At 46.7% G+C, this 20199-nt stretch overlaps 1 protein-coding gene across 1 annotated transcript in view; it reads left to right on the forward strand.

Annotated features, from left to right (window-relative positions):
- Positions 1–14777: 14777 nt before the first annotated feature.
- NDRG3 (NDRG family member 3) overlaps positions 14778–20199 on the forward strand; it is a gene marked incomplete at both ends in the record, with an annotated part of 29764 nt that continues 24342 nt past the window's right edge. Inside the window, 2 exons of the mRNA XM_079543461.1 lie at positions 14778–14834; positions 17408–17443. Of these exons, the coding sequence (XP_079399587.1) occupies positions 14778–14834; positions 17408–17443 (93 nt within the window). The remainder of the gene's footprint in view (positions 14835–17407; positions 17444–20199) is intronic.

Genomic DNA, 20199 nt, shown 5'->3' on the forward strand with positions numbered 1-20199 from the left:
GTTGGCCTAAAAATGATTTAAGGGGGTGCAGTCTTAGGGTTGCCATAGCTTTTGATAAGGAAGGACTTCCAGAACTTGAGTTACGATCTTGAAGCGCTTCCTTTAGCAAAGCCTGAGGCATTTCTATCCCGTCGAATATCGCAGCCCTCAGAGCTCTGGCTGTGTTTCGGAACCACAGACCTTCCCAGCTGTGGGGATTCCAGGTGGCCTCATGGGCCCAGGCCTAGCTTTCACAGCCAGTGCTTTTCCACGAGTGCCCTCTTTCCTGGGGGCCGAGCTGTCAGATTGGCAGCAGGATGGCCGCTGCCCTTGGCCCCGTGGGACGGCCGCAGCCTGCTGCGGTGGGCAGTGAGGTTTCTTGCTGGCAGCCGGGTCCTGAAAGGTCTTTGATTACAGCTTCATTTAAAGGAAAGCCAAAACATTTAAACTGTAACTGACGTGAATGTTCAACACAGGAGGATTGCCAGTATTGAGGGGCAATGGAAAGTGTTGGCCTCTCTGTTAGGTGGATGTTATTCCATGCAGAATTACGAGATGGCCAAAGCAATGGCACCTTCTGGTTGCAGCATGGTTGGTGAAGGAGTTGCACAGATCAGTTCTTTGCAGCATCCCAGCCTCAGTGTGAAACCTGCAGAGCAGCACTGGAAAACAGTGTAAAGCCTACAAACAGATCAATTGCTCAAATCAGATGTGTTTGCTTTTTACGAGAAATGTCTGAGCCTGTAATGATTCCCACCATGCCCACCTTTAATCACAGTTCTTAAAGAAGCCAAGGACTTCTCACATGCTGCTGTGCGTGGACTGCCCAGCTACTGGACATTGCTTCCATCCCTGCCCCGCACACTGCTGGTGCAGGAAGGAGATGAGGGAAAGTATTTGATGTGAGGTCTGTAAGGTTTGTTTGGCTGCTGCAAGTGAAAAGCCAGTGCTAGCGAAGGGCTTCGCAGCCTGCACTGTAGGAATCTTTGTTTTAATGACTTCTCTTGCCATCCCCAAATGCGCTGCCTTGCAGATGTTTTCCGGGGCAGCTGCTGCTGCAGTGTTTATGTGCCTGTATGGCTCAAATTGACTTTAAAATGCTATATCTGCAATTTTCTTCTGGGCTTTTATATCGTGCTGGGTTGGTCCCACGCGCTGGGATGGTGCAGTGGGCTCAAACCAGGTGTAGCTCATATGGAAATGCAGAACATCCATTTAAAAGAGCTTCTTCAAAAACAAAGCAAAAAACCCTTGAGGTCAGTGAGGAAGAATTTCAATTTAAAAATATTTAATTAAGAAAAATTATCGATATTCACAATTCAGGGGATATTTCTAAAAATTTGCTTCAGAAAAGACAGTTTTCTTTCGGGGATGTATTTTTTTTCATCTGTATGCAGTAAGGAAATGAGAATGGTAGGGAGAGTAGGGCCTTACAGGGAGGGTTGCCTGCGTGTTTGTAAAGGTATGTGGAAGTATTACAGCACGTTTTGGAAGAGGAGCTCTGATGTATCTCCCCAAGAATGTGTGAAAAATGGGCCTGTAATGCAGCAAAGTGTTGGATGTGATCTATGTGGAGCTCATTATCAACATAATTATTCTGGCAAATTTGGTGTAGAGAATGAGAGAACTAAAAAAAGAGAAAAAAGTGACAAGAAAGAGCAAAGGAATAGAATAAGAAGAAATGTGAGGGGACGTTGCACTGCATGAACCCACAGTGTGCCTACATGGTGGCTGCTGCACAGGCACTGGTCTCCTTGTTCCTGCAGAGCCTGGACATTGGAAGAGCTGCTGGAAAGGAGGCCAGAAAGAGAGAGGTGTGCAACAGGCTTCTTGCAGAGAATGGTTAATAGATGGAAACCCTCCAGTCTTAAGATCTCTTTGAACAGGTTGTAATGGGAACACAAGTCTTAGCAGCATGGAGTGAATATGAAGCAATGATTCACTGTCTTTTCCAGCGAAAAAAGACCACCAAATGAAAATGGCAGGTGACAGGCTGCAAACAAACAAAGTGAGGTACTTTTGAAGTGGGAGCATTGAGGTTTTAATCTGTTGGAGCAGTTCCCTCCATTTAGGCTGATTTGTTCGACAGTTAATACTCCATCAGATCATTGTTCAGTTGCTTTCAAAGCTGAGCTCTAGAGCCCTTTTCATAAGAGAAATCCTTTTGAATGTTGGAGCAGGGCTATGAAGCCTGGCTGGAACAACCCCTCAGATCATTTTTCACTGGGCAAAATCAATGCAAGTCTTTAACAAAGTGCTTGATGGGGGGGGAAAAAAAACCAGAACAAAACAAAACAAAAAAAACAACTTGCTTGTGGCCACTACTTTGGGGTTGTTACTGGAGTATTAAAACTTCTGTAAGAGTAAAAGCTGATGTGTCATCTTCATGTGACACTGTCAGTAGGGATGGAGGCACACACTTCCAGTTTGGGCAGGTTGTTCCAGCTTGAACTACGACAGAAACAGTGCAGCAGCACGACACCAGCCAATGGCACTAGTGTGATTCCTGGGTCTGTCTGTAGGATTTAGAATAGGAGAGGCTGTGGGTGAAGGCTTTGGTTTGAAGGAATCTTCCAGCACGGGTGGACTGATGTGTCCTTCATTATGCTCTTACTGTGTCATCTGTAAGACATCAGCTGCTTTAAAAGGACGTACTAGTGTTCAGGTGTTGTTCGTTTGTGGCTCTTTACCTGTGTGTTTTTGTGCTCGTGCATTCACTGCGTATGTTAATTTCTGGCCATTCTGCACTGATTCAGAGCATCTTGCTGACCATCTCTTAATTGTAAAGAGAGATACTGCTGTGCACTCAAGAACTCAGTCTGCTCAGGTGAGCTGTGCTTTGAACTGTGTTTCAGTTTCATTTTTATTTCTGTCCTGGAGAAGGAATTATGGTCACAGAAACTTGGAGGGGGGAGAAGGGTTGTTTGTTTTGGTTTGGTTTGGTTTGGTTTTGGTTTTGTTTTGTTTTGTTTTTCCCAGTATTTGAACAAAAGACTACTCAATCCACAGATCTAACATGGAGATATTGTGAGGTTGAAAGAGAAGAAATGGGGTCAATATAGAGACTGGGGTGATGGGCTCTGATGGGGTGGGGATGGTGGTGATGGTGTCGCTTGGCATTTCCTTAATAACCTGCTGCTTTAAGGGCTCTTGTTTGCTGGGCTGCAGTGTGAGCTTGTGACTGCAGCTGCCCGGGGGAAGCTGGTGCACTTCTGAGCAGGGTTTGTCTTTGCTGGAGGCTGAGCCAGGCGCCCGAGTTGCTGAGGGGGCACTCTGTAGTAACATAGGTTATTATCATTTTACTTTTCGAGTATTACACATGATCCAGAGTAATTGGATTACTAGGGCTTAACTGCTAATGATTGTTTTCAGGTCTGTGTGTACTCTTAGACCCTCTCCAGCAGTTCAGCTAAAACTCATCAGCTTAGATTGCTGTGAAGGAGGTTTGGAAAAGAATCTAGGCTATGGTTCCATGATGCTTGCTAAAACTAATATGGTATTCTTTACAGCTGCGTTTGTCATCAGCTAATAGCACAATACCACCTGACTAACAAAGTCTTTATCGCTTTTTGTGGTATGGAGGCCCTTTCTTTAGAACATTTTAAATCATTGAGTGTTTCTTTAGAATTAATGGCTGGAGCATCGCAATACCAGACAGAGCAGGGAACAATTTCTGCCATTTTCCATACACGTAAGGCATGGAGCCTGCCAGGGGGTGGGCAGAGATACTGGATTAGAAGAAATCCAGGAATAACTGAGGCACTCATTTTATTTCCAAGGTGACTGTATCAGTACTATCTTCAACATAAACCCTGCCTAAAAGTTAATATGGGAAAAAATGTGTGTGTGATGTAGCAGTGAGGTAACATTAAACGTGGGATGCCTGCTTCTTTCTCTCCAGGTGCGTGCTGGCAGAGGGTGCCTTGTGAAAAGGCTTTTGTAGAGATGGGAGCCTCAGTCCATGCTGTTCTGCTGAGGGCTCGGCACTGGGAAAGTCCTTCTCTGGACAACGTGCACCAAGTTCTGGGAACTTGTCTCTTTTCAGAGCTGTTGACGTGTGTCGTAGGAAAGGAGTTTGGCTTTGGTGTAGGCATGGTGTCGCCTTGTGCTGAGCACTGAATTGAGATATCGTCACGTTGGAAAGTGTTTCAGAGGTAACATAATGTCTGTGACCATCAGAGAGAAAGGCACCCAACTAGATTTGATGGGGAAGACTTCCTTACCAGTGTCAGCAGCATGAGCCCTGATGGTGATAAGCTCTTTGTTTAGAAAGAGAGCAGCATTTTAGTACGCTGGGGAAGAAGCTTCAACGGCATCTGAGAGAGACCCAGGCTTCTGTGCAGTGTGTTTTGAAGCTCGGAGGAGCTAGCATCGGGTGCTGCTCCATTGCTCTCCCTGGGCACAAGCTCCTGAGCTGCACCGGCAGAGACGAGCTTATACTGCACAGAGCCAGAGCAGCTCTTTGTGTTGTTACTCTGGAAACTGTTAAATATCATTCAGAAGGAGAGAAGTAGAATTTTAATATTAAACCTGTTATTTTGACAAATTAACATCTGCCTGAAAAATCCACCAGGAGATGAATTCCTGCTCCGTATCAGCCCTTAGCACAAAGTATCTGACTTGGGTACTTATTAACCAGTTTCAGAAAGTGAAATGTTAAGTGGTGCTGGTGTCTGGCTGTAGCAGTGGTTATTTTGTGCTTTCACTTTTCTTTTTATTCTGATCTATGGTGTTTTCGGGTAAAAAATCTCACTGATTGTGAATCTACCTTCTACAACACAAAAAGGCATTAGAGAAAACCGGGCTCTTAGGGGTTTGCAGTGGGAGCTGCAAGGAGGGAAATTCCTATTGAATACAAGGAAACAATGTTCTGCATGAGAGCGGTGTGCAGTGCCGGAGTTGAGGTGTCCAGGTGTTTTCAAACATTCAGGCTTTGAGGCCGCAGTGCTGGGCTGCCCCCACAGGGTTGCACGTGAAACCCATCTGTGGGCTCGGCCTCACGCAGCAGCAGGGAACTGAAGTCACCTGTCCTGGCACCTTCAGCTTCTTTAGAAAGAAGGCTTTGTGTTTTGTTCAGGGCTTTGTTTGCAGTATTTGTATGTTCTAGTTGGAGTGTCTGTGGGATCATGGATTTCCAGTCTAAATGTCATTATTCTTAATGTTTTTAATGACATGATGTCTTATGTAGTATTTTTTTTAATTATCTTACGGTTTTTAAGTAACGTACCTTAAACTAATAAGCTTTGTGATGTGAAGGTTTCTTACATGCTGATGCTGGGGAATGTTTTTGCTGTATCCCAAGTACGTAAGACTAAATTCAATTTGATAGGAGTTACCTTAACTTACATTATTATACTTACGTACAGAATCATAGAATCACCAATGTTGAAAGAGATCTCCAAGATCATGCAGACCAACTGTCCCCCTACCATCAGTATCTCCCACTAAACCATGTCCCTCAATACAACTTCTGAACATTTCTTGAGCACTTCCAGGCTCATTAATTCCACCACCTCCTTGGGCAGCCCATTCCAGTGCCTGACGATTCGCTCTGAGAATCATTTCCTGATGTCCAACCTGCATCTCCCCTTGTGCAACCTGACGCTGTTCCCTCATCCTATTACATTTCAAATCTCCTGAAGTTATTTACCCCCCAAAGCTTGGAATAGTTGAGCTGTGTTCTCCTGAGTGGGAATTGTATCCCCACTCCTTGCTCCTGCTCCCACCGTGCAGCAGTGACTCCATTGCTCATGTCACAGAAAGCAAACCTGACTTTGAGAAAAAAGCACAACCCTGTGAACTTCTACACATTCAGCAAGAGTGAAAATGTGGTTTTAAATTGTTCCCTTTGGTGAGTTTTAGCCATCAGACATTTGTGTGAGCGCAGAACCACCTGCTGTTGCTATGGGTGCTCCAGCTCCCACTCTGTCTGTGTCACAGCGCATGCTGCTGTGGAATTTCTCTGGTGGTTTCAGAGGTGCTGCTAATTCCAGGAATTCGCTGGGTGGCTGTGATGGCTGTGCCAGGCCTCAGTGCCTTTTTTACACAGCGGCCGTTGGGTGAACTCATCTGTTCTCTGGTTGGCTTTCTGTCACGCTGTTCAGCCAAATGGTGTTGTGTGTTGTAATTAAAAGCAGACCTTCCAGTCATACTCTTCAAAGATTCATTCACACAGAATAATGCTTCCTACAAGTGCAGCTGTAATGAGCCCTGCCCCAGTTTGCTCCTGGGGAGCGGGTCGCTGTGTGTTTGTGTCTCAGTGTCACAGGACAGCATTTGACACGGGTACCTCACAGTGAGCATCATACTTCTCTGCTGTATTCATGCAGATATTTACAGAGTGCTCCCAGAGCTCCTGAGAAAGGGCGTTCACCAGAGCTGGCAGAAGATATGGTGAGTAGCTGCATCCCATCTTTCAGACGTCTCCGAAATAAGAAGGAATTATCAGCCCATGCTGATACGTAGGAGGTGCTGATGCATAGATATCCCTGGCTACTTTTGTTGAGGGAGAACCACAAAGGCTGTAGTGAGTGACTGCCCTCGATGTTATACATACGTGACTGTCAGCTTGGACTGCAGGGTTTGGAGCTGACATCAGAGATCATTCATTACATAGTACTGTGAGCAATCTATGCAACTGTCAGAGCAAATTTATATGGCATGCCCTAACTATACATACATCTGTAGTCTGCATGACTCGGAGGACTTTCTTATCATTCTTCTCAGCATGTTAATAATCTTGCATTTCAAGTTGTTCTTCTGTGGTAAAAAAAAAACAAAAACAAAAACAAAAACATTTTCTTAGCTCAGGTTAACTCAGATTGAAAAGGCAATTGAGTCCACAGTTCTGTGACATGACTTGAGCTTAATTAACAGTTTTCCTGAGAGGCAGATCATACTATCAGTCCACTCCCATTGTTCTTGCCATGCACCTTGAGCAGATCCTCACGTTCTCATGATCCTCTGATAGACTTATTAAACTCCCTGAAACAGCAGAAATTTGGCATGGCAGACATCCATGTTCTACCTGCTCACATTGCAGATGGGCAGGCACAGCGCTACGTGGGGCAGGCCTGGGTCCTGGCTGCATGGGGGCGGTGGGGCGGGACAGGGCAGGGAGCTGAGGGTCTGCTGTCCCTGTTCAGAAATGCTGAGAAGAAAATTTTGTTCCCTGCAGCAAGGCAGTTCAGGTTAGCAAGCTGAGTTCTGCCTTATATTCTGTCCAAGTAGATAACAGCAGTCGTGCTGTTCTGCCTCCCCATGCACCAGCTGGTAGTGCCATGGGCACATACACTGTTGACTCTGTGATTAAACCATAGCTAATCGTGCCAAAAAATGCAGGGTTTTTTTTGCAACTCGTCTTCATGCAGGGCAGATTTAGAAAAAATGTGGTGTGCAAGGAGCCAAAGGTGCATTTTCATCAGTCAGGTCACCAGTCCAGGTGCAAACTACTCCAGAATGGTGCAGCCTGCAGAGCGAGCAGCTCACCTTGTTTCTGTGCTGTCAGCCTGGCAAAGGGAAGAGGAAGGAGTTTCAGCCTGGCTCATGGACGGAGGGCAGGAGCACTGCTTCTGGCCGCAACTCACAATTGTATTAAATGAGTAATGAAGTTACATCCTGAATTGATTCTTAGTTGCCCCATATCCATTACTGGCTTTAACTGTGTTAATTGGAGTCGTCTTTGTTCTGTTGGCCGGCTGCCTGAGGAGCAGGACTTGAAAATTCAATGTGACGGCACAGAAGGGTGTTTTCTGCTCGGAAATTAATTCATGGGCTGGAAATGATGGAGGGGGCAGCGGCAAGCAGTAATGATCGCGTTGAAGTAATGACATTAACAGCAGAGAAGAGGTTGTCCTTCAGGTGGTGCAGGCTGGGCAGGCAGCCAGGCAAAGCGCTCGTTCAGGGCAGTTGCGAGGAGCGGTGCTACCTGGGGAAAGCAGCAGCTTTTAACGGGAGGGAGGAGGGAGAATGAGGGAATAAAAAACGCGTATACCTGCACAGCACTGCCACGTTAGCTGCCTGAGTGTGCTGTGCCAGGGCCAGCTGGGTTGGTTTGCTGAGCAGAGGTGATTTCATGCCCACTTCAAGGCCAGGTTGTCCAGGCTGGGCTGGATCACAGTGTGCATGCCAAGAGATGCGTTCAGAACTACGCAGTGCAACTCCTCTCATGGTTAATAGGTGTCAGTAAATCAGTTGTGTAATTTATATATGTGAATCAACGTGAAGAAGTTTAAGGTAGTTGTATTTTTAGATTGAGATAACTAATAATTCTTCTTGTTTGATTTTCATTTCCCATCCCAGTAGTACTTCAAACAAAGGAGTTTAAAAAGATCAATCACAATTGCATTGCAGAATATGAAAGCTGAGGTCTGAGTGCATGTTGAGCTGTATTATGACTGGAGTGGTGGTTCCTCCCACATGGCAGGAGGGCTGAGCTGGGTGTCAAGGCTCTGTGCGTCTATGTAGAATACACTTCTGATCCGTCATTCTCTGAAACACTTTGCTCAGTGGAATACATATTTGTATTTGGTGTTGGTTTTTTTTTTTTTAAATGTAAAGACTCGCAGTCAGTAGGGAGCGTGGTTGGAACAAAGCAGTTTGAAAATAAAACTGCAAAAGGAATGAAAGGATCTGGTGGAAAGCAGGCAGAGCTGAGCATAAGCTGCTTGAGAATAAGCCCTGCATTGGCTGGGAGGTGGGGGCTCGGTGTGTGTGCTGCTTGTGCGTGCCTGGGAGCTTGAGGGTGTTGGATGGAATGAGTAGTGAGGTACAGCAGCTGTAGTCAGTGCTGATGGAAAAGCAAGGGATATTTCCCCTGAGGCAAGAGTCCATTGGATGAAGTCTCCAGGAGCCCTCACATCCCCTGGGTGGGATGTCTGGAGCTCCAGGGCTCGTAGGAGCAGGTGGCTCAGGAGATGGGAAAGCCTCTTTGCACAGATCCGTTCAAACGTGTCCTTCACCATAAGACTGGTGAAAATGGCTCTGCGGTTTTGTTTGAGCTTTGTGAGCTGCCGAGTAACGCAGATGCTGCATTAGAGTAGTGCCACTGGACATCAAACGTGAGATGTCACCTGCATGAGCTGTATTTGTGGTAGCAATAGGCGCTGCTTCTTTTGTCTGTGATGAGGGAAACAGCTAGTTATGGGGAGTGCTGCAAAGCTTGTGAAAGATAACCACGAGCAGAAAAGGTGCCGCTGGAGACAGTCATCTGCAGCTTTCCCATAGCAGTAATCTGCTATTCCAGTTCGTATCCTGAGTATCCCTCCCTGCTTTAAATCTCTTTGGGCTGTTTTGTACAGGGGAGCTCAGCAGTTTCAGTGCTTTATTGGGGCTGCTCCAGGTAACCCAAAGCAGGCTTTTCCATTTTTCTTCCATTCTTGCTCAGTCAGCTGAGCCTGTAGCTGGTGGCAGTGAATTCAGATGGTGACAGAAGGACATTCTGCGAGCTGAGCTCAGTCGCACACGTGGCAGTGGAATATTTCTCGTAGTTAAAATTGGACGCCTTCTGAGAAAGTAACAGAGAGCTGACCACAAACTTCTTCCTTCCCAAACCATTGTTAAATATAGGGCTCATTTAAACTTGTCAGCAAGTATATTTTGCAGGTGACATTTCTGTCCTGGTTGTAACCCAGATTTAAGGGAGGCAAAGCCATGCTGCTTTGAAAAGAAGCTGCAGCTGCACACATGCAGGAGCTGGTGCAGTGCTGGTGAAGCAGAACGTGGCTTCTCTGCTTGGGGTCACAGTTTGTGTTGGAGATAGAGCACCATGTGATGCAGTCCCAAAAATACATGGGCTGGAACGTGAAAAGTGATAACCTAAGAAAATATTTGAAAGCAGATTTGGATCCTTTGCCTGCTTTGCTGGGAGCTGGCTGCATCAGACAGCGTTTAAGTGCAGTGCATGGAACAGCTCATGCAGGTGGTCTGGAGCATGCTGCTGGCATGAAGTGAACAGGGGGTGAGGAGATGCATCCCATGCTGCCCAGAGGCCATACATGAAGTCTGCTGCACTCATGATCAATAGCCAAGCCTGAGGTCTGCCCAACCAAAGCGAGGAGCCTGCCCCACAGCTCATCTTCCAGTGTGAGCATTGAGAGAGGCATGGGCTGGAAATCATAGTAAAAAGCTGTGCAGCACACACAGCTAAAGAATACCTCAAGTGTGAGCCTGAGGAATGTGAGTGGCTTCCTCTGCTGTTGTGCTGGCTGCAGATTTGGGGATGTTCCCATCTGCCTTTGTACCCCGAGTGTTGCTTCCCTTTTCTATCCAGAGTGGGGGCTGTCCAGAGCAGCGCTGGGAGCCCCAGCCCACGTGTCCTGTGCGTGAGCAGTCCGTGCCTACAGAGGAGGCTCCCAGCCACCCTGCTGCATGCCAGCAAGGCAGTGTGTGTTTAGGTGTATCTAATGCCATGTTTTGTAGCACAGCTTGATAGCTGTCTTGTGTAATTTTCCCCCAACGTGACTAGCATGTAAAGTAGGAGTGTAACAGGTTATGGAGTTAACACATTAGTCACGCTGAGATGAATGAACAAAAATTTTCAGTCTCTAACTACAGAGTATTGTGACGCAGAGATCCTAGAGGGTGTGGAGAGAACAACCAGGGGATGCCCAGCAGGCGAGGGCAGCCCTTACAGCCTGTCACCCCGCAGGACATGGCAGCCAAGTGCCCCGAATGGAGCCATGGCACCCACCAGCTGTGTGTGGGGCACAGCTTAGTGCTCTGATGTGAGCACAGCTTCCTTTGCTTGGAGAAGAGAAGGCTCCGGGAGGCCTCATGGTGGCCTTCCAGTACTTGAAGGGAGCGTATAAACAGGAGGGGAATGACTGAGGGTGGATGGTGATAGGACAAGGGGGAATGGCTTTAAACTGAGGCAGGGGAGGTTTAGGCTGGATATTAGGAGGAAGTTTTTCCCCCAGAGGGTGGTGAGGCACTGGCACCGGTTGCCCAAGGAGGCTGTGGATGCCCCATCCCTGCAGGCAGTCAAGGCCAGGCTGGATGTGGCTCTGGGCAGCCTGGGCTGCTGGTTGGCAACCTGCACACAGCAGGGGCTTGGAACTGGATGAGCATTGTGGGCCTTTTCAACCCAGGCCGTTCTGTGATTCTATGATTCTATGATATTGAAATGATGGGAATTGAGAGAATCCCTATCTTGGAGTAAGCATGCGAGCACGCATTTCTGATTGTATTTAGAGGTAGGTAGGTGCTTTCTGTCTGAGTCTCACCTGCCTTGGTTCTCTGCAGCCTTCTGCATCGTGCCCCGGTGGCTAGGCTCTGTGTTACTTATTCATCGAATGTCTTTCCTCAGTCCTTTGTATTACTGGTTTTCTAAGAGCACAGAATCTATTCCAGTGGGAAGCCTTTGGAAAGGCGTGGGTGGTTTAATTTGGGAGAATCTGTGGGTATTTATAGCCATATATAAATGGAGCCAAGAGGAGTACTTGCAAAGTAGGTGGTGCTGGGACGTTTTTAGAAAAATGTGTGGTTTATAGATGGATCATTCCAGGCAAACCTTTTGCTTTGCTTGTTTTCTATTGAGCTCATCTGTATTTTGTGAATCTTTATGGTGTTTTGTTGTGGTATTTTAAATTTATTTTCAGCTTATGAAATGACATGTTTGTTTCTTTAAATAACAGGTGCAGTAGAGGGAGAAAATGGGTTGTTTTCTGGGCAGAAGTGTCTGCAGATCGTTTAGGAGGCATCCTAAATAGTGTTGTCCAAAGAGCGGACTCAGCAGGCGGTGTGCAGGAAGTCGCCATGCACTCAGGAGAGATGCTGCTCATTCATTCCAGGATTGTGCAGGCCTGGGTGCCTGGTGGTTTCCCACAGATCAGGGACACAGAATGGAACTATCTGCACAATACTTATACACAAAAGTTACAAAGTTAGTAATTTCCCAGTTCTCTCCTCACCATGCTTGGTTAGAGATTTCCGTACAGCTATAGTACTGCTGACTCAATACTTCCCCAGCTACACATGCTTAGGGGAAGGGCTTTCACCTGCACAGGAGTCCTTCTGACCTACGGGTGTGATTTTTAGCATCGTAAAGGCAGTTCAGCTAAGGATTCACAGACCTTGGCAGCATCCCCAGAGTATCCTGATTAATGTTCCATTCAAGGCCTCCTGGCTCTGAGAAGTCCGTGGTTAGGGACACCAGTGTTTGTTCTCCTGATACCTCATACGATGGTTGCTCAGTTTGTTTAGAATCAGCCTTGAGCAGTTGGAGCAGAGGATGGCCCAGCTCTCCCCACCCTTCACTTTGCCTCTGCATCAGGGGAAGCATGTTGCTGGGTCCCTCTGCTACAGAGCACTCTCTCTTGAGAAGTGTTAGTGTCTTTCTCAGACAAATGTGCCACTTTGCTGTGTTTCCAACCAGGAGCTGCATTGCTGTTAGTGTAGTGCAGTGCCCAGGTGTAGTTACAGTAATGATGTAGAGCTGCTGAGCTCTCGTGCTGCAATACAGTTTCCAGGCTGGGTTGAGGTAGATCACAGCTTGCTAAGACCATGGGTAGAGAAAGTGTGTGCATCTGCCTCCGAAATGAACAGGTTCAGATGAAGCCTAGGGGCTGTCACAGACCTTTTCCAGAAAGTTCAGTAATTAAAAAAACCCAAAAAACCACCCACCTGCTGGTAAGCAGTGCCTGGGGCCCTGCACCTTTTCCTTCAAAAAGCCTTTGAAAAGCTCACAGCTTCTACAAAGGCAGGAAAAAAAATCAGATTTTCTGGATGAACAGATTAGAGTAACAGATTAGAAAAGAAATCCGCCATTTTACCACTCAGATTTAATTGTTCTGTAGGATTTGGGTCTCAGTTTGGCGATGTTGGTGGCCCTGCAGGAGGCCGCGCTGCTGCAGCCCAGGGTGCAGCCTGCCCTGACTGTGCTGCAGAGCAGCTCCGCTCCTCCCTCGTGCTTCATTCCGGGAGCGGTGCCTTTATTTGAGTCCACTTGGTGCTGTGAAAGATGGAATCAGGTCAGACTTCCTGGAGGGAGAAGAGACTGAGCCCAGCACCTCCAACCGCAGCCTTCCTGCTGCTGCCCAGCAAGCACAGGCGGGTACGGCGTGGCAGGAACACAGCAATCTGTTGGCTGAGCCCTGAGCCCCCTATTGCAAACAATATTTGGAGCAGGAAGATAAGCATCAGATTAGTTTCAGTGTAATGCTGTTTACTGTGTGCATTGCAGCTGCATCTGGAGTCCAAGTATGAAACCGAGGTTGGTGAGATGAAAGCATTTAATAATCCTTACTTCCAACATCTACTCGGTTTTTTATTATTCTCAAACAACAAATGATTTACAGAGTAGTGCGTGTGACACCCAAAGTCTCTCTCTGGACTTTGGGCACTTCAAGGACTGCTACACTTGAATCAGCAGCAGAGAAGTCTCAGGGCAGGCTGGTGCAGCTATTGCTGTAGGTATGGCTCAGGGGAAGCCCTAGTGGACCTTGGAGCAGCAGCTGGGAAGCTCGAGTGTGAATATCTATGAGTGACCTAACACAGCAATTGCTGCTCAGAGTTCTCTGCTCGTTGGAGGGGATGATCAAGTCCCCCTGTTGTCCACAGATGTGCAGAGGGTGAGCCTGGGACTCAGAGGAATAAGAGCTGCAGGTAATTGAGCTTTGTGATGCTTGTTTGAAACTCCTTTGATGCCTCTAAGGTAGTGAGATCCTTGTCCTGAATTTCTGACAGAGCCAGGTAGATACTGAGCTGTTAACCAGTTCCAAAGTGCATAGAAATTATTATTCCTTAGAACAAAATATCTCTGGTCTCAATAACTCCTTGCCACAGTCAGGGCTAGCTCATCCTCTGGAGCCTGCTGTCTACTCGTGTAACTGTTTTTACTGATCTTTCAAGTTAAATACCAGTGTGGGGTAAGGGGATGTTTTACCTGTAAATGAACTAGTTTCCTGGAAAATTCAGAACTGAACGAAAAATCAGAAAATTAATTTAGTTGCTTAGAGCAAAGGAGCTAGAAGAGAGGGATGTTGCTATGGCTGGCTTTCACAGGTAAAAGGCACAACAGTTTGTGGCTTCAAGCCACACCAGAGTTAGTCCTAGTGCCGGGGAATAAGAGGAGGCCCAGCCTGTGTGCTGTGCTGTGAGGGACGCCCTCCTTCCTGGGTGGTGCATGTGGCTGTGGGGCTACAGGGGCTGCAGCAGCACACTTGCAATGCTCTTGTTCCACTTGTTTTTTTTCTGTGGTTTGCAGCAGTATCATGTTGTACGAAGAATTTGATTTGTGATGGCATCTGAGTCTTTTTCTAGCATGCTCAGCTAGCATCCAGGAAGCCCACCACATGCCTATTCTTGTCCCTGCTTATTTCTCTGACTTCTTTCTTTCATCTTAAGTAATGTGTACAGCCTTCCTAAACAGCGAAGCAGTCTGCAGATTAGCCCTCATGAAACACTCTGGCACTGTCAGTATTCATGAACACAGTTTTTCACTCTGCTGATCAGTCATCTCAGTTCATTTCCAGGCAGCCTGTGGCACTGTGTGAAGGGGAGCCAGGCTTTCTGAATAAAAAAACATGAGCTTTCTGGGATGATTTCTGGGAGGCAAGGCAATGTGCAGGGACACTGTGAGCGAGCACAACTGTTTGCGTGCATTCTCCTATTACAGATACTGCATGTTGTGCTGAGAACCAGCTGCTGGCAAGTTTCAGTTTGGGCATATGTGTGTCTAATAAAAGAGCTTGCAGCATTTTTGCCCAGCATCTTTTGTAATTCTGTTGCTAACCATATGCGTTTGTTTCAGAATCGCTCACTGGCTGCTGTGAGGGTTAAGTGATTCCAGTTACGGCGCCATGGATGAGCTGCAGGATGTTCAGCTGACAGAGATCAAACCGCTCCTGAACGACAAGGTAATGCTGCTGCTCCATTGCTCTCGCAGCTGGGCTCCAGCTGACTTTGTGTGTGCCGGGGAGCCCTGGTTGTCTGCTTGCAGTTTGAAGTACCTGAAGCACTAAAAACAGTAATTGCTTCCCCACTCCGGTAATGCACCACAGTGTGCCCTTCCGAAGTTTGAAGGGAAGAAGGACCACCACCGTTCAAGGCAGTCTGATATCCCAGCCAAGCAGTGCATCGTGCCAGTTCTGGGCTTTGTGAAAGTGTGACAGAAGTCAGAAGGGTGAAACCATTCCTAGTGGGACTGACTTGTAGAACCTCTGGTAACTCCATGCTAGAGAAACCTTGGCTCGTAATACGTTTTCTTTTTTGACTTGTAATCTTGTCTTTCCAAATTACCTGTTTGCGGTGCTAGCCAACAAACAGAAAGGCAAATACAAAGTGATATTTCATTTCCTTGCCTCCATTTTGAAGATACAAAAAATATATAAATTGTAGTAGGAAAAAAAGTACACAGATGGCTCCAGAACTGGGCTGAGCTCTGCACGGGGATGAGAAATAAGCTGTGGCTCTGATCCTTACGCTTTCTTTTGACAAAAGAAATGTCTCAGGGAGCTACCATCTCTGAGATCTGGTCCTCACTGATGCTTTCAGGCTTTGTGTAATACACACATACTTTCTAGACATAGTTTGTGGACTCATGGAGTTGATGCCATAACCTGTTGTACTCTGCTGCGTATCAGAGTCCAGGAAGTACTGAGCTGACGGTTCACTCAGGTTTTTGCTGATAACCCAGGTTAGAGGTAGGATTTCATGAACCAAAATGAATTGATGGCCAGAAATAGTACAGTAGAAACCTCTTATGGTGCTTGTGAACTCTTCATATACAAAAGTTACTGTATAGAGAAAATGAGCTATGGCATCTTAATGCTAAAACTCTAAAAACAGTGGAATTGATTGGGATACAGAAGTGGGTGCAGCTTGGTCACTTAGTGTCTGAACTATAGGAAATGCTACTGGGAAATATTGAGTCCTGACTTTGATTTGTCTTGAATCTAAGTCATTCCACTGACTACAAGCCTGACTTTTAAAGAATCCAAACACTCTAGCATTTGTGTGTAAGTTATGCCTAATAACAGCTGCATGGAAGGAAAATGCATTAAACTCTATACATTCACTTTACTCAAGCTCACTAAAGTGGAGAAAAGATCAACTTGAAGTGTTCCCATTTAGTTGAAAGACAAAAAAGTGGTCAGGAAACCTACCCAACAACGCTCAATTATTCCTGCTCTTGCTGGATGTTTAGGGATTTTGAGTGGTGGCTGCATAAATCAGATGCTCTTAAGACAAGATGAGAGAGTGGATGGTTTGTATTTCTTGACCTTTAGTTCTAATGTCTTCAGGCTAACAATTGCATTGATAACAACTGTTCAGCAAAGATGGTTGGCAAAACAAAACCAAGAGTGCAGTATTATGTTAATTTTCATTCAGAATTCTTATACTACTTCTGATTGCTTCATATTCTGACAAATGTGACTGTTCATATAGCTTTGGTGAAAAATTACTGAAATGCAACAGGAGATCCCAGTCCACCCTGAGGGATGTCCTTTCATGATTCCGGGTAGCTCTTTGCCTTTGGGGTGCAGCCAACACACATTTAGAGGACTGGAAGATGTGCCTTACCCTTAGATTTGATGATTTGATTCAGTTTATGTGTCAGCATCAATTCTGTGTGTGCATCTTAGTATTCTTTGGTTTGTAACACTACCAGGAATCCTGCTTTTCTCAGCAGAAATTCTAATCAGCCTTCACTTCTTCACTTACCACAGACCATCCCAAGTCCAGCGCTGCGTACAGAAGTCTCTCATTTCCTCATAGATTGCTTCTTTTTAGTTCTTATTCGCTGTGGCCTTGGTGGACTGAAATTCTTCTTTACATCGTGGTGGATGAGGAGACTCTACTGACTGTGTTTTGCACAGCAGGCAAAGAGACATAGAGTGGTCAGAAATCTCCTCTAATGTAGGATCTCATGTAGGATCCTCTCTAATGCAGGATCTCATGAGGGCTGCTTTTACGTTGTTTTCCTACATCCTGAGAATATGATTCTTTGTGCCACATCATGTTCAAAACATCTGACACAGTTCGGTACTTAACATCTGGAGATTCATAGATCAGATTTGCAGGTATATAAGACTTGAACATCACAAACTTTGAAGAATGTGGTTAGTAACCTGTACTCTTACTAGCTGTGATGAAGCCTCAGAGAGGGAAGCAGGGCCATCTGTTTACCTGTGGAAGGCAGTTAGGGTACTTGGCCATTAGAAGTGTTTGGGGTGCTGTAGTTGCTCATACATGGCCCTGGTTGTAATTTTAGCACTAAGATGCAATGCCTTAGTAAGGTAGGATGCTGTCTCGGGTGGTTTGCTCAGCCTTGTGCAGTATCTGACAGCGCTCAGTAGTGTGACCTGCCCTGCCAGGCTGTGCTGAAGCAGGGGTCTCTCAGGGGACCCTTAGTGGTGCTGCTGCTCTCTTTTTTTGGGGGTTTTGGGGTACTGTGCTAAAGTCTGTTTTCTGTTTTTTTTTTTAACAGAATGCGGCTCGCAACTTCCAGGACTTCGACTGCCAGGTGAGACGAGCTCAGGTGCCAAGGATCTGTGGGCAGCCTTCCTGTGGCCTGTCAGTAATGGAAAAGTTGTGTCTTTATGTTAATTCCTTTTAAGGTTTAAGAACTTGAACATGTCTGTTTGACAGAAATGGCCCTTCACCCTTTCACCAGAGCCCATTACTGCATGCTATGAGGGGCAGGCTGCCCTGCGCAGGCTCTGCAGTGGGCTGCAGAAGGCATTTCCTTGGAGAGATGCAATCTGCTGATGAGCTGCAGCTCCGTCACGTCCCATCTGGTTCACTGACTGGAAAAGGAGGAGCGTGCATGCTCTGCCTGCTTGTGTTGAGAGGAGATGGAAAGCACCAAGTGTTACTGCTGCCCCAGTTACAGCACCCCTGCTCTGCTGAGCCTGGGTCACAGCAAAGCTGGGCTCACTCTGTGGGGGCTTTCTTCTCAGAGTAGTGGAAAGATGAGCCTCAGCACTGCAGTTGCTATAGGAATAATTCTTTCAGAAGAGCAGTTGCATCACAAGTCTCCAAGATGCAGGATGCGTTCTTGGTTAGGCAGAGCGCAGTGCTGAGATGATGTGGTGTGCTTTATAGAGCACACGCTCATTTCCCATGCTGACTTGCCTGTAGTGGTGACACAGCACAGGACAAGCATCCATGGCTGCATTATCCCAGCAGTGCAGCTGGGGTGGGTCTGTCAGTGTCACAGGGTAGCTTTGAATGAAAGTGTGTCAATGTGGGTGAGCGTAGAAAGCTTTCTGCAAGCCTATGCGGAGCACAATTGTAATAAGAAGACAGTTCATATTTTTTCCATCTCTTGATGTAAGACATTGCAAGTACATCTCATCTGGGCAGGCACATGTTGCTGAAATCCTAGCATGATTTCTTGTGACTTTTAATGTTATCCTAAAGTCTACAAAACTAAAAATTACCAGTCTTAGCATGTAACTAGCATGCAGTCTCAGAAGTGGTAGTAGTGTTCTTTTCTGGCTTAAATAGTTTTTAATAAAAGTGTGCTTAAAGATAGGCAATGGGCTTGAAAAGCACTTTCCTGCACCATCTTGTCTCTATATTTCTGCATCTTTTCCATCTCTGCTGGGGGTGGGCAGCAGGAGCCCCGGGGACCAGAGGGGCCCAGGGGAGCATGGCTGGGAAGGACACGCCTGTTGCTGCCTGTGTTTGATTGAGATCAGCAGTGAGCGGGTGGCCATGACAACAGTTGGGCAGGAGACGAGATATTCCTTGCAGGAGCATCTTGGTAATTCATTTAGATGGTTTTTTTTTTCCAGCAATAAGTTATATGGTGTCTCGTGACTGCCGATGTCCCAGCCTCACCTCTCTCTAAGTTTCTACGTGGTGTGGTTTCTGGGGCCGTACCAGGGCTGGCTGAGGCCCTGACAAATATCAGAGCAGACAGCTGGTGGGATGGCTCCTTGTGTGTGCTGCCCCAGTTGCTAGTACAAGGAACAGTGTTTAAACTTGGAAGCCAGCTCTCCTGTTGCCCTGTGCAAAAGGGCTTTTTGATCTGGTAAAGCACGGCCAGCTGCCTTGTTCAGGGCCCTTTGGAAGTGGTAGGATTTTTCTTCACCTGTGCTTCAGAAGGGGAAACTCAAAGTGAAAGAGGCTAGGGCTTTCAGAGGAATGGAAATAAATCCTGTTGTTTAACATAAGACTTAACAGCTCTTGAGCAAGGGTATGATTTGTCTGGAGTCCTGCAGGGAGATCAGGTAGAAGCTGGCCACAGATTGCTGAGGGCTGATGTTCCAGTTGCAGCATAAAGATGTTCTCCATCAGCTGTGGCATCTGCAACGGCCCTGTCTGATTCTGAAGCAGAGTTTAGAGGATTTGTGGGATGGATTCATATTATCTTACAGTATGTATTGTTTGCACTAGAAAAGCATGGCATCAGTGATGAAACACTTGCATTTCAGGCCTTTTCGCTTTTTAACCAAGTCCAAACCCAGCCACTTTTAGTGGAGATAAAGCAGTGTCTGTGCCTGGGCTCATGGCTCATTTCATCATTTGGAACTTGCTCATTTCCACACAAGTGAAAAAGTCACCCTCAGATCTGATCTTCTGAACAAGGCTGCTCTTTCACATATTGTTTTTTCTCGAGTTCTGTCAGTGGGTGGTTTGCAGGACAGACCTGCAAGCAGCAGCCCTGCGGTGTGGGTGAAGGAGCTGAGCTGAGGGGGCCCAGCCATGCTGAGGCGGCCACATCCTGGGCTGTGCTCAGGCTGCCGGCGGCCAGCAGGGCTGCTGGGAGCAGTGCTGTGCTCAGGCTGGAGCCCACCCCGCAGCCCCAGAGCCTGTTTGTCCTGCAGTGCTTCCTGGGCTCCTTCTGGCAGCTGGAGTTACAGAGCATTTTCTGGAGCTGTCAGTGTTTATGACTCAGAGAAGTGTTTAGTTTGATCCCAGCTGATGAGCGTGCAGTTGGCCTGAACAGTGATTCTGGGAGTTGTGTGGTGCCAGGCACACAGGTTAGGGATGCTGCTTTCTGTAAAGCTCTGGCATGTGTCACTTCTTCTCCTTTGGAAAAGAATGGATGCTGCCATTGTGAAGCTCTATTAATTTCCCAGCGTAATTGTTTTCAGTTTGGAGCAACTTGCCAGGATTGGGTGTGCATAACCTAATGCCCACTGTCCATCCCACTTGATGGCAAGGTACTACCACCACAGAGCAAACATCCTCTTGCCTCTGAAGTTTGTTATTCTGAGTTAATGTGGGGTGAAGAAGGTTTTAGCTTGGCTGCATCACAGTGCCTTGCAG

This window comes from Tetrao urogallus, assembly GCF_951394365.1.
Source record: "Tetrao urogallus genome assembly, chromosome: 16".
Taxonomy (NCBI): domain Eukaryota; kingdom Metazoa; phylum Chordata; class Aves; order Galliformes; family Phasianidae; genus Tetrao; species Tetrao urogallus.